Source organism: Hyperolius riggenbachi, chromosome 1 (assembly GCF_040937935.1).
Source record: "Hyperolius riggenbachi isolate aHypRig1 chromosome 1, aHypRig1.pri, whole genome shotgun sequence".
Lineage (NCBI taxonomy): Eukaryota > Metazoa > Chordata > Amphibia > Anura > Hyperoliidae > Hyperolius > Hyperolius riggenbachi.
The window spans coordinates 309,952,312-309,965,622 of record NC_090646.1 but is presented as its reverse complement, the minus strand read 5'-3'; the positions used below and the strand labels follow the sequence as shown (position 1 = coordinate 309,965,622).

The following is a 13,311-nucleotide window of genomic DNA, read 5'->3' as shown; positions in this document are numbered from 1 at the left end:
GATGCGCCTTTCCATTATCAGGCACCTGTAGGCATGTGCCTACAGTGCCTTATGGTAAATCCGACCCTGCCTATGAAGCAGCTACACAGAACTGGATCACACAGAAAATGACTATTTCTATTTGTCCCTATCTGTAGCAGACAGCTCTCCCTACCCTAACTCCAGGCAGACTGTAAAATGGCTGGCCAGGTTTGTTTGTTTTATGGGGAAGGGAAGGTGGTGGAAGGAGGGGTTGAGGTGGTGAGCAGAGGCGTATCTGAGTAATATGGTGCCTATGGCAAACACTAAATTTGCAGCCCCCCCCCCAACAAAAAATACTAGTTTAAAGTGTCCCTGTAGCATACATTGAGTAGCCATGGTCCCCTATATTTTAGATTTAAGTAGCCATGTGCCTCAAATGCCAATAAATAGTCTGGCTGCATGCTGAGGTGGGTGGGGGCAGCATCCGGCTGCTTGCTGGGGTGGGTAGGTGGCAGCATCTGGCTGCTTGCTGGGGTGGGTGGGTGGCAGTATCTGGCTGTGGCGGGTGGCAGCATCTGGCTGCTTGCTGGCAGAATCTGGCTGGGGTGGTGTCAGCATCTGGCTGCTTGCTGGGGTTGGTGAGGTAGCAGCATATGGCTGCATGGGTGGGTTTTGGGTGATGGCAGCATCTGGCTGCATGGGTGGGTTTTGGGTGATGGCAGCATCTGGCTGTATGCTGGGGTGGATGGCAGAACCTGGCTGGGTGGATGGATGACAGAATCTGGCTGGGGTGGATGGATGGCAGAATCTGGCTGGGAATGGGATGGATGGATGGCAGAATCTGGCGGGGGTGGATGGATGGCAGAATCTGGCTGGGGTGGATGGATGGATGGATGGATGGATGGATGGCAGAATCTGGCTGAGGTAGATGGATGCAGAATCTGTCTGGGGTGGATGGATGGCAGAATCTGGCTGGGGTGGATGGATGGATGGATGGATGGATGGATGGCAGAATCTGGCTGGGGTAGATGGATGGATGGCAGAATCTGGCTGGGGTAGATGGATGGATGGCAGAATCAGGCTGGGGTGGAGGGATGGATGGATGGCAGAATCTGACTGGGGTGGATGGATGGATTGCAAAATCTGGCTGGGGTGGATGGATGGCAGAATCTGGCTGGGGTGGATGGATGGCAGAATCTGGCTGGGGTAGATGGATGGGTGGCAGAATCTGGCTGGGGTGGATGGATGGATGGATGGATGGATGGATGGATGACAGAATCTGGCTGGGGTGGATGGATGGATGACAGAATCTGGCTGGGGAAGATGGATGGATGGCAGAATCTGGGTGGGGTGGATGGATGGATGGATGGCAGAATCTGGCTGGGGTAGATGGATGGATGGCAGAATCTGGCTGGGGTGGATGGATGGATGAATGGATGACAGAATCTGGCTGGGGTGGATGGATGGATGGATGGATGGATGACAGAATCTGGCTGGGGTAGATGGATGGATGGCAGAATCTGGCTGGGGTGGAGGGATGGATGGATGGCAGAATCTGGCTGGGGTGGATGGATGGATTGCAGAATCTGGCTGAGGTAGATGGATGGATGGCAGAATCTGGCTGGGGTGGATGGATGGATGAATGGATGACAGAATCTGGCTGGGGTGGATGGATGGATGGATGGATGGATGACAGAATGTGGCTGGGGTAGATGGATGGATGGCAGAATCTGGCTGGGGTGGAGGGATGGATGGATGGCAGAATCTGGCTGGGGTGGATGGATGGATGGATGGATGGATGGATGGATGGATGGATTGCAGAATCTGGCTGGGGTGGATGGATGGATGGATGGATGACAGAATGTGGCTGGGGTAGATGGATGGATGGCAGAATCTGGCTGGGGTGGAGGGATGGATGGATGGCAGAATCTGGCTGGGGTGGATGGATGGATGGATGGATGGATGGATTGCAGAATCTGGCTGGGGTGGATGGATGGTAGAATCTGGCTGGGGTGGATGGATGGCAGAATCTGGCTGGGGTGGATGGATGGCAGAATCTGGCTGGGGTAGATGGATGGGTGGCAGAATCTGGCTGGGGTGGATGGATGGGTGGCAGAATCTGGCTGGGGTGGATGGATGGATGGATGGATGGCAGAATCTGGCTGGGGTAGATGGATGGATGGCAGAATCTGGCTGGGGTGGATGGATGGATGGATGGATGACAGAATCTGGCTGGGGTGGATGGATGGATGGATGGATGACAGAATCTGGCTGGGGTAGATGGATGGATGGCAGAATCTGGCTGGGGTGGAGGGATGGATGGATGGCAGAATCTGGCTGGGGTGGATGGATGGCAGAATCTGGCTGGGGTGGATGGATGGCAGAATCTGGCTGGGGTGGATGGATGGCAGAATCTGGCTGGGGTGGATGGATGGCAGAATCTGGCTGGGGTAGATGGATGGGTGGCAGAATCTGGCTGGGGTGGATGGATGGATGACAGAATCTGGCTGGGGTAGATGGATGGATGGCAGAATCTGGCTGGGGTGGATGGATGGATGGCAGAATCTGGCTGGGGTGGATGGATGGCAGAATCTGGCTGGGGTAGATGGATGGGTGGCAGAATCTGGCTGGGGTGGATGGATGGATGGCAGAATCTGGCTGGGGTAGATGGATGGATGGCAGAATCTGGCTGGGGTGGATGGATGGATGAATGGATGACAGAATCTGGCTGGGGTAGATGGATGGATGGATGGATGGATGGATGACAAAATCTGGCTGGGGTGGATGGATGGATGGATGACAGAATCTGGCTGGGGTAGATGGATGGATGGATGACAGAATCTGGCTGAGGTGAATGGATGGATGACAGAATCTGGCTGAGGTGGATGGATGACAGAATCTGGCTGGGGTGGGGTGGGTACTCACAGTATTTCAGCACTCATTGCCCCACCATGTGTAGCACAGAGGTTCAGTCAGTGACCAGCAGATCTGCATCTCTCCCCTTCCTGCAGCCACTCTGTAATCCACGGCTGGGTCTGTTCAGAGAAGCAGGAAGAAAGAGCCAGGTGATTGTAGAGCAGCTATGGAGGGGGAGAGATTCTGATCTGCCTGTCACTGACTTTCTGTGTTCTTGTGGTGGGGAAACGACTGCTGGAATGTTACTGTCCCCAGCAGCTTAAGAGGGAGGGAGAGAGCAGACACGGAGCTGCAGCATTCCACAGCCTAGAAGCCCTGAGCAGCCATCACTGATCTTTCGTGCTCAGGCAGAGGTGATGACTGCAGGACCTGAGGTACTACCGTCGCTGAAACAGCTGAAGGGAAGGGGAGGGAAGCTATAATGTCCATGCCCGCAGCCCACTTTATTTACACAGCGTGAGCGGAGGGCAGAAGCAAAGCATTGATTCACAGGACAGGGAGGAGGAAGAGGGAACTGCGCCCCCCTAGTAGCTGGAAGGAGGCGGCGCCCAGGGCATTAGCCATGCCTGTACATCTGTAGATATGCCTCTGGTGGTGAAGGATCAAAAAAATTGCACCATGGGAAAGTATAGGGCAGGGGTGATTTGGGATAAAGTTTGCATGAAATGCGAACAGGAGCAACAATCATTTGCCAGGAACTGTTTGCTGGCAAACGTGTTTATTCATCACTAAGCAACAGTGTTGTTTTCCTATTTTAGGCTGTTAGAGATTATGGACGCAAGGAATTTAAATGACTCCACTTGGGTCACAGCAGATCTATTTGTGATTAGGGGTAAGGGCTGGAGTGAGATAGTCACTCTGCAGCACAGTCTAATTTATAAAGATAACCTCTTGAATTTTAAGACATCAATGATTATTCAAATGAAAAGGTTTCGCTCCGAGTCATTATTCTTACTTCTAATATTTTCTTGTACATATATCAGGGCCCAATGACTAATGCATGAGCATATCTGATCTCAACAAAATGGTTCTCTTTATAAATGGATTATTCCTGTGCCCACTTCTTATCACACTGTATAGGTGTGCATACACATGTATTTTACAGCTTACAGTTTTTTATGATGAAATTAAATACTTCAATTGACTTGAATCTAAAGCTAAAAAAAAAAACTTACGTTGGTAGAGGGAAACCTCTGGATGTTCCAGAGGCTTCTCTGACCCTCCTCCACGTTTTGTTGCCATCTGGGACCCTCTTCGACTTTGCGGCTGTACTCACCTCTGTGTACAAGTAATGCACTGCGCAGGAGCTAGTAGGGTTGGTGCCTGCACAGTAGCACAAAGCCTCTCCTGCATGGAAGAAAAAGCCATGCACAAGCAGCTTTGTGCTGCTACATGGCTGCAGGCCATTCTTTGAGCTTGTGGTCGCACATGGGAGCATGGCTGCGAGCACCATATTTGACAGTATAATTCAGAGGATCACAGTGCATGAATGGAGGGGCATAAGATGACCAGGGAAGCCAAGTCTATCCAAAGGTATCTGTATCTAGTTTTTCTTTCTTTTTTAGTTAGTTCAGGTACACTTTAAAACTGATAAGCTGACAAGATTTTTTTTGCTTTGTGTATTACAGGTGAAATTAGAGTCGCATTTGTCTTGTATAATAATCTGGGCCGTTACCTATCCACAGAGAATGCCAGCATTAAATTAGGAACTAAGGCTTTGACTACAAATCACACAATTGTTGTAAATTCTCCTGTTATTACTGCTGCAGTCTATAAAGAATCAAGTACCAAAATCTATTTAACTGATCCAGTGATGTTTACTGTTAAACACATAGAGGTAAGTGAATATTTTATTTTTCAAAACATATTTCATTTTATACGGAATCAAGAAAATGTGCCAATTATAAATACATTAACGTACACTTGAGCACAGACCAAAAAATAACAATTGACCATACCTAGGACTTTTTACAATCCCCCACCCCCACACACACACACACACACTCCATAATCTAAGCTGGGTTGCAGCTATAGTATATGCTCTGTCCCATACTCACTCGTGCTCCCAGGCAAGTAACATAATGAGGTCACCAAATTTACAAGAACATTTTATATGTCACAACATCATTGAGACCAGGTTTTTCCTCTGTCGCAAATTTCCATATCCATCTTGCCTCCATCTGATAGAGTTTTTTGTCTATATCCCCTCCTCTAATGTTCGGGTGAACCCTATCTAACACTGCAAATTTAATATATTTTTTATTTCCTCCATGAGTCTCTATAAGATGTTTGGCTATGGCTGATTTTTCACCTTTCTTCCCGGTGTCATATAGATGCTCATACATCCTTTCTCTAAACTTCCTTTTTGTCTTCCCAATGTAAAAAGCATTACATTTGCATACAGCTATATAGATTACTGCTGTGGTACTACAGTTTGCATAATGCCTGAGTTTGATGGTAGTCTCTATGGCTTTAAGTTCAACACTCTGTCCCCTATAGATATATTGGCAATATGGGCATCCCCCATAACCATATGTACCTCTGGTCTTACACGGTTCTCCACGTGAACTTCCTTGGTAATGGCTATTTGTTATCTGGGTACCTATCGTTCTCGAACTTCTAAACACTATTTGTGGGTGTTTTGGCACCATCTTACCCAAAATTTTATCCTGTCTCAAAATTGGCCAAAATTTGTTAAGAGCCTGCTTGATAATCTGATGTTCCCCACAGTACGTTGTTATCATAGATAAAGAGAAGTCCTCACCATTATGTCTATTCTTCTTATTTTTGTCTCTCTCCTTTTTCCCATGTAAAAGTACCTTTCTGTCCTGTGCCATGGCTCTATTATATGCCCTCTTCAGGCTTTTTTTTAGAATATCCTCTTTGGAGGAGTTTAATCTGAAGCTGTTTTGCCTCTACCTGGAAACTGGTCATATCTGTACAATTTCTTCTTATCCTCAAATATTAGGAATAAGGAATACTTTTAATGGTGTTGATGGGGTGTGCCCTATCTTCCCTAAGAATAGAATAAGTGGCTGTGGGCTTACGGTATAGGGTTGTGGATGGGGTGCCATCCCCCTGTTTAAGAATCTTCAGGTCCAGGAATTCTAGTTCAGTTCGATTATAGGTATAGGTGAACTTTAAATTCCATTCATTGATATTAAGCCATCCAACAAAATCATGAAGTTCCTGTTCTGAACCTTCCCATAAAAAAAAACACATCATCTATGAATCTATCTATGCCATGTGGAGATCAGGTGCATAAAGTCATATCCGTCCTCTGCAAAGATTTCCTCCTCCCAACCCCCAGGTACAGGTTAGCGTACTATGGGGCACAAGTCGTTCCTATCGCCGCTCCCTGCACCTGGAGGTAATGGGCCCCTCCAAAAACAAATACGTTATGGGTCAACAAGAAAAATAGGAAATCCACAATAAATGTATTGAGTTCCCTGTGTTAAATCCCCATCTTATTCAAAAGCCTCTGGACCACTTGCATACCCCTGTCATGTGGAATACTACTATATAATGCCTCTACATCTAGGCTGTTTTCAAGTACATGGATTTAATCAAGGACAGTAAGTAGATGGGAACTATCTCTAACATATGAAGGTTAACTCATAACATGGGGCATCAGGTAGATATCAATAAATTTACTAATTTACTAATAAGGATTGCGGAGATGCCGCTGCGCGGTCTGGCGGCGGTGGCTGTCTCCGCGTTCAGACTGGCGGTTTCCGCATGGCAGCGTGCGTCTGGTTTGTCTGAGCCTTCTAGTGCACACAGATCGCGCTGGGAGGCAGGACCTTTATGCCAGGAGGAGAGGGATCAGCTGATCAGGTTGGTCAGCTGATCCCAGCGCAGACTGTCATTGGCTGAGTGGCGCTGGGTGGCGCTGAGGAGCGCTGCACTATATATTGATCTCGCCGGTCAGTCTCAGGTTGTCTGCCATTGCGAATACATACGTGTAAGCACTCAGACCATAGTCAGATCCCACAGTGTGTTAGAACCAGGTGGACCTGGGAATTCACACTTAGCCAGATTACGCATGTGTCATTACTGTGTTATACTTTTTTTTTAAAGAGAATATTTATTGATTTCCAACAAACAGCTCTTAATAGAGCAAAGAAAACAGAACAAAAACAATCCCCAAAAATAATGCAGTTCTAGTTACAATACAATGATCAGCGTAGGTGAGAGTCATAACTATAGAGTATAGAGAGAATAGAATACCATCATGAACAGCAACAGGATTAAATAGACGTTTCAAAATAATTCTTAGTATAAAAAGCGATCAGAAAATGAGGCTTTAGCTTCATTCATAAGTTAACCCAAGCTCAGGTCCTGAACAGAAATGTTAATATCCAGATTCGGGATTATGGTGTCCATAGAGTCAACCCAAGAGGACCATATTTTAGAAAAAAATTTTGGTTGGTTACGAGTCTGGTAAGTTAACTTATACAGTGGGAGTGCCTGGTTTATCAATCTCTTTGTAATGATCGCTGCTGCAGCAGCTATTACTGGAAGTATTAGTGCTGCAGCTCAGGCAGTTCTGATCTATTTCCATGCAAGTTGCATAGCTTTGTCTGTCTTTCCCTGCTGTCAGCTTGTGACTGATTATCATTCACCTGTGTGGGAATCTGCATGTCTGCTCCCATTGGATGACCTCAGTATAAAGATCTGCTTCCTGCAGGGTTTCCTTGGGTTTTCATAGCTTCAGTCTAAGCCTGCCTTGCTGTCGCTTTAGCCCCGATGTTTCTTGTTAAAGATACTTTGCTGGTCTTTGCATCATATATTGGTTCATTGCCAATATATATGCATACCAGCACGTTTATTATTTTCCTTGTATTTGTGTTACGTGATACATCAGTGTCGCTGATGTATACGTACACGAACTGTTTATATCCTGTGTTCAGTTAGTCAGTTTTCCAGCAGGTTTTGGTAGTTTGCGCGTACCGTGAACACCCGTGCTGAGCTAGTTATCCTGTTCCTGGTCCTGTTTGTGGATTGCGTTCATCTCTGCGAAGAGATAACGAATCCTTCTGAATCCTATTCTGTTACCGTTTGTGGATTGCGTTCATCTCTGCGAAGAGATAGCGAATCCTTCTGAGTCCTGTTCCCTGTGTTACTCCATTCCTAGTCAGCGTTCCTGCTTATGTCATATATCGGTTCATTGCCGATATATACATATGTTAGTCAGACGTTACAAATAGTTTCATTGATAGCTGTAATTGTAATACGCTAGGAAATCATACTTTTTGTATATTTATCTGTGTTACGTTCATCTATCTTAATCCTGCTATTTTCTGACTATCCTGTCCTGTCTTTGTGAGGCACGCCATCGCCGCAGCGCATTGGCTGCCTCATTCCAGTCTGTCTGGTTTTGGACGCTTGCTGTCGCTAAGTAGCCGCTAGCTAGCAAGCGTTCATTCTGTCTACCTGTCCTGATCTCCTCAGTTCTGGTTTGTGCGCTCAGCGCTACTTTGCGCTGAGACGTTATAACGAAAGCATTGTTTGTGGCTGTCAGATCTGCACCGGCCCTGTGCGCCACAATCTCCTATTGGAGTCAGTCCTCCCCTCCACTACACTAGGGATAGCCTGTTTCCTGGTGCTAGTGTGTGTACCTCCTCCACGCCAGCTCATGCGTTGCATGCTGACTGTGGAGAATACACCACCAAGCCTTACACTCTTCCAATCGTTCAGATTGGAGGGATTACTGTTTTTCCATTTTAGTATAATAGATTTCCTGGAATAAAATAGTAAAATTCTAATAAGTGCTTTTTTACCTGCACTACAGGATATATCCTGTATCATCCCCAGCATACATACTTTAAACGATTGAACTATGGGAAGGTCCAGAGTATCTCTTAAAAAATGGATAACTGACTTCCAGTAGTCATTAACTTGAGGACAAAACCAGACACAATGGCTATCATTCATAAAGCATTTCCGCATGCGGAAATGCTTAAAACAGCTGACTTTACCGACCACTCGGCAAAGTCAGCATTCATAAAGCCTCTTTCCGCATGGAAAAATGACACTACCGAGCAGAGTGATAAATCACCGCCTTGTGCGGTGATTATCGGTACAAATGTAGCAAAATGTTCATTCATGAAGATCACCGCAAGCGGTGTGTGGTCGGGAAGTACCGCTCACTCTGATGTGGCGATACCAATGTAAGTGAATGGAGAAACACAGACCTCCCAGGCAGCTGCAGCAGAGCGGAACACGGAGAAATGTATCAACTCGGCAGCTTCCGGGTCTCCGCAAGCCTACCGCCTGCCTACCGCAAGCTTAGTTCGGGTAATCTCCGCACTGCTTCCGCATATGGATACATCTTCATGAATGCCCACCCAGAAGTCTAAAAATCCGCCAGCGGTGTTTTCCCGCACTGATTCTGTTTACCGACAGCCTGTTCATGAATGATAGCCATTGTAGAAAATTGGCCTGGTCCTGCCCACACTTAAAGCATCAACCATCATGGAAGGGAGCCATTCGGGACAGACGCATAGGCGATAGATAAGCTTGATGTAACCATTTCAGGCCTATCATCCTATCATAGGCTGCAATAGTAGTTTTATGGTAATTATCTGCAATATCCAACAAGTCCCCCTCCTGTATTTCATCCACCGCATCAGACCACTTCCTTTTTATAGACTCAAATTTGGGTGTAGTTTGAGAAGTCAATAGGAAGTTATATTTCAAAATCTGTTTAGACCTATCCTTGTGTAGCAAGAGTGTCTCTAAGCCCAAGGGGTTCAAGTCCACCTCAGTCAGACCAACCTGGGCCCGCATAGCGTGTCTGAGTTGGAAGTACCTGAAGAGAGCATGCCTAGGCAGCCCGAACTCTCCTCGAAGCTCTGAAAAATCTCTAAAATTCCCTTCAGAGAATAATTGATGCATATATTTTATGTTATATTGGGCCCAGAATTGCGGATCCGGGACCGAGAGGAGCTCAGGGAGGTTGTTATTACCCCATAAAAGAGAGCTAAGGGATATAGGAGTAATAGGTTCACCCAGGAATTTACGAGTAACCTTGTAAACTTTAATGGTGTTTTGTATGAGTGAGGTACCACCTTTTAGGTTAGGCACTTCATATCTGTAGATGGCTCCGCACAAGGATTCATACGAAGACGCGATGTCGGCTTCAATTGCCAAAGTAGAATCCTGTCTGAAACCACTCAACCAGTATGCTATGGGTACCAACTGGGAGGCCAGAAAGTATAAGAAAAAATTGGGCACTGCAAGACCACCTTGAGAAGTGGGTAGTTGCAATGTGGACAGGGAAATTTTAAGAATTGAATTTGCCCAAATAAAAGAGGTGATTAATGAGTCAATACGGTGAAATACTTTCCTATGTATCCAGGACGGAGCCATCTGGAGAATATAAAGGAGTTTAGGGGCCACTATCATCTTGACTATACAGACTCTTCCGCATACATTAAAGGGAACCAGAGAGGATTCAATATACATACCTGGGGCTTCCTCCAGCCCCATACGCACGGATCGCTCCCACGCCGCCGTCCTCCGCTGCCTGGATCCGCCGCCACCGGGTCCCGTCATTGCCGTGAGTCGGCAAGTCGGCCGGTGGACGCGGCCAATTCTCCGCATTACAGGGTGCTCTCTCTCCATACAGATACGCATGTGGCTGCTTACTGCGCTGCCGCATGCGTACATGTATGGAGGGAGCCCCTGTGATGCGGACAATTGGCCGCGTCCGCCGGAAGTGACGGGCCCGGTACCAGCGGATCCAGGAAGCTGAGGACGGCGGCGTGGGAGCGATTCAGGCTTATGGAGCTGGAAGAAGCCCCAGGTATGTATAAAATCATTTTCTTTTTTCAACCCCCCGTTCCTCTCTGGTTCCCTTTAAGTGGGAAGGAGACCCAATTTTTTAGTTTGGATTCAATGACCTCTAAAGTTGGATATAAATTACAATCAAGGATTTTTTCCGGTGAACGCTGGATCCAAACCCCTAAATATTTAAATGTATCCACCACCTGTAGAGATGAGCGTGGTGAAATCAGTTGTCGAGCAGAGTCATCTAAAGGGAAAATGATGGATTTGGACCAGTTGATTGAGAGGCCAGACAGGGAGCCAAATCTAACAAAAATGTCCAGCACAGCTTTTAGAGATGGCCCGGGGTCGGCTAGGTATATTAGCATGTCGTCTGCGTACAATGAGATTCGCTCCTCTACCTTGTTGATTTGAAGACCCTGAATCAAAGGAGATTCTCTTATGGAGTGAGCTATGGGTTCCAATGCTACTGCAAATAGGAGGGGAGACAACGGACATCCCTGTTGAGTGCCCCGGGAAATCTCAAAGCTATTGGAGATGGCGGCGTTAACTCTAAGTTTCGCTGGGGGTGAGTGATATAAAATGGTAAACCATTTCCTAAAGTTAGGGCCAAAACCAAATCTCTCCAGGACCACCCGAACATAAGGCCACTCGATGGAGTCAAAGGCCTTATTGACATCCAGGGATAAGATTACTCTACTGCCTGCATTAGAGTGGGGGTATTGGATATTAGACAGGAGCCTACGGATGTTTAGTCTGGTATTGCGACCGGGAATAAATCCCGTCTGATCAGGGTGGATTATTGAGGTAATATGTTGGTTCAGTCTTATTGCTAGAATTTTAGTGAGGATTTTAAGATCCGTATTTATTAAGGAGATTGGACGGTATGAATCGCACATGAGTGGATTTTTGCCAGGTTTGAGGATAGGGACAATTAAGGCCTCATGCATGGTGTCCGGGAGAGATCCGACTTCAAAAATATACTGGAATAGTTGGGTGAGGTAAGGGACTGCTGAGGATTTGTTTTTAGAGTACCACTCGACAGGGATGCCTTTAGGGCCTGGTGTCTTATTAGATTTAAAGGAGGAGATAGCCAATCTAATTTCTGATTGAGGCATCTAGTTCCCGTCTGGCCTCATCTGACAACTGAGGTAGGTCCAAGTCCCCGAAGAGATCCTCGGCCTCATATGTAGGTTTAACAAGCCTGGAGGAGTATAGAGTAGAGTAAAATTCTTGAAAAACTTTAGCAATTTCAGAGGAGGTTGTATGTATAATGCCTGAATTGTCTATTATTCTCGGAATGGCTACCGATTGATCATTAGATTTCAGTAAATAGGTTAAAAGCTTACTACACTTGTTCCCAAATTCAAATCCCCCCTGTGTGTGTATTAGATCTCTGCGCTTAGTTCTATCAAGGAGAAGGAGCTCAAGTTTTCTACCTTCCGTTTCCCACTTAACATAGTTCTCCTGAGTGGAATGCTGCATTAATCACAATTTGGTCTCTCGCATCCCCCATTCATGGTAAGCTTGTGAGGCAATGATGTTTTGCCTCATTCTGGACATTGAAGCTCTAAAGGCTCCCCTAAGTACTGCCTTACTGGCATCCCAGCAGATCAAGGGGGAAGCTGTACCCTGATTGATATGCCAGTAATCATTCATATCCCTTCGACAGTCTTCTAGTATAGTCTCATCTTCGAGCCAGCAGGAGCCTAGTCTCCATACCGAAGGTGAAGTATGGCCAGGTAGATATAGCTGGCAGACAAGAGGGGAGTGAACCGATATACCGTGGGGCAGATACTCTATAGAGTCCACAAGGGGGAGTATATCCTTGGAACCAAGACAAAGATCGATACGGGACATGGTCTGGTGGGTGTCTGAGTAGCAGGAGAATTCCCTAGAATCTGGGAATTTCCACCTCCAGATATCTTGAAGATCGTATTGTGATAGCCATTTCATAAATGGGGGATATGGTCTGCCAGCTCCGTTTAACCTGTCCAGGGCTGAATCAAGTATAGCATTAAAATCACCCATGAGCAAAACTGGGCCATCAATAAAGGCATGTAACTTAATAGAGAGGCGGTCCAGTGCTTGAACATTAAACGGGGGCGGGATATAAACTGATCCCAGTATCAGGGGTCTACCTTCAATAATATATTTAATGATAACAAAATTTCCATTGGGGTCTATTCTGACTTCAGGGACCTGAGCGGGGCAAGATTTAGCTATCAAAATGGCTGTTCCCCTTGAAAAAGAGGAAAAATTGAGCAAGGTAATATGAGGAAATCCAGGGTTTTTTAAGTAAGAGGGTGCGAGAGCCCATTAAGTGAGTTTCCTGAAGACAAATAATATGTGGAGAAATTTTTACGCAAATGATCAAACACCAGGCGCCTCTTAACCTTCCTGGTGGTAACCCCTGCGCCAGCACACTGATCGCCGCCGCCCGGGGCCCGACGGGGGAAGCCCTCCAGGAAATCCCATTCTTTGAACGGGATTTCCTGATCGGCGATCGCCGAAGGCGATCGAAGAGGGCGGGGGGATGCCGCTGAGCAGCGGCTATCATGTAGCGAGCCCTGGGCTCGCTACATGATTTAAAAACAAGAACACAGGGAGGAAGTCCGCACACTCGCTGGTATATTCCAAGGG

General features: G+C 46.6%; 1 protein-coding gene across 9 annotated transcripts in view; it reads left to right on the top strand.

Moving 5' to 3' along the window:
• Window positions 1–13,311, top strand: part of ADGRL3 (adhesion G protein-coupled receptor L3) — a 2,975,920-nt gene that overhangs the window by 1,756,298 nt on the left and 1,206,311 nt on the right. For all 9 annotated transcript variants that reach the window (XM_068233819.1, XM_068233821.1, XM_068233820.1 and 6 more), the window contains one exon: window positions 4,506–4,714. In XM_068233819.1, the coding sequence (XP_068089920.1) occupies window positions 4,506–4,714 (209 nt within the window). The remainder of the gene's footprint in view (window positions 1–4,505; window positions 4,715–13,311) is intronic.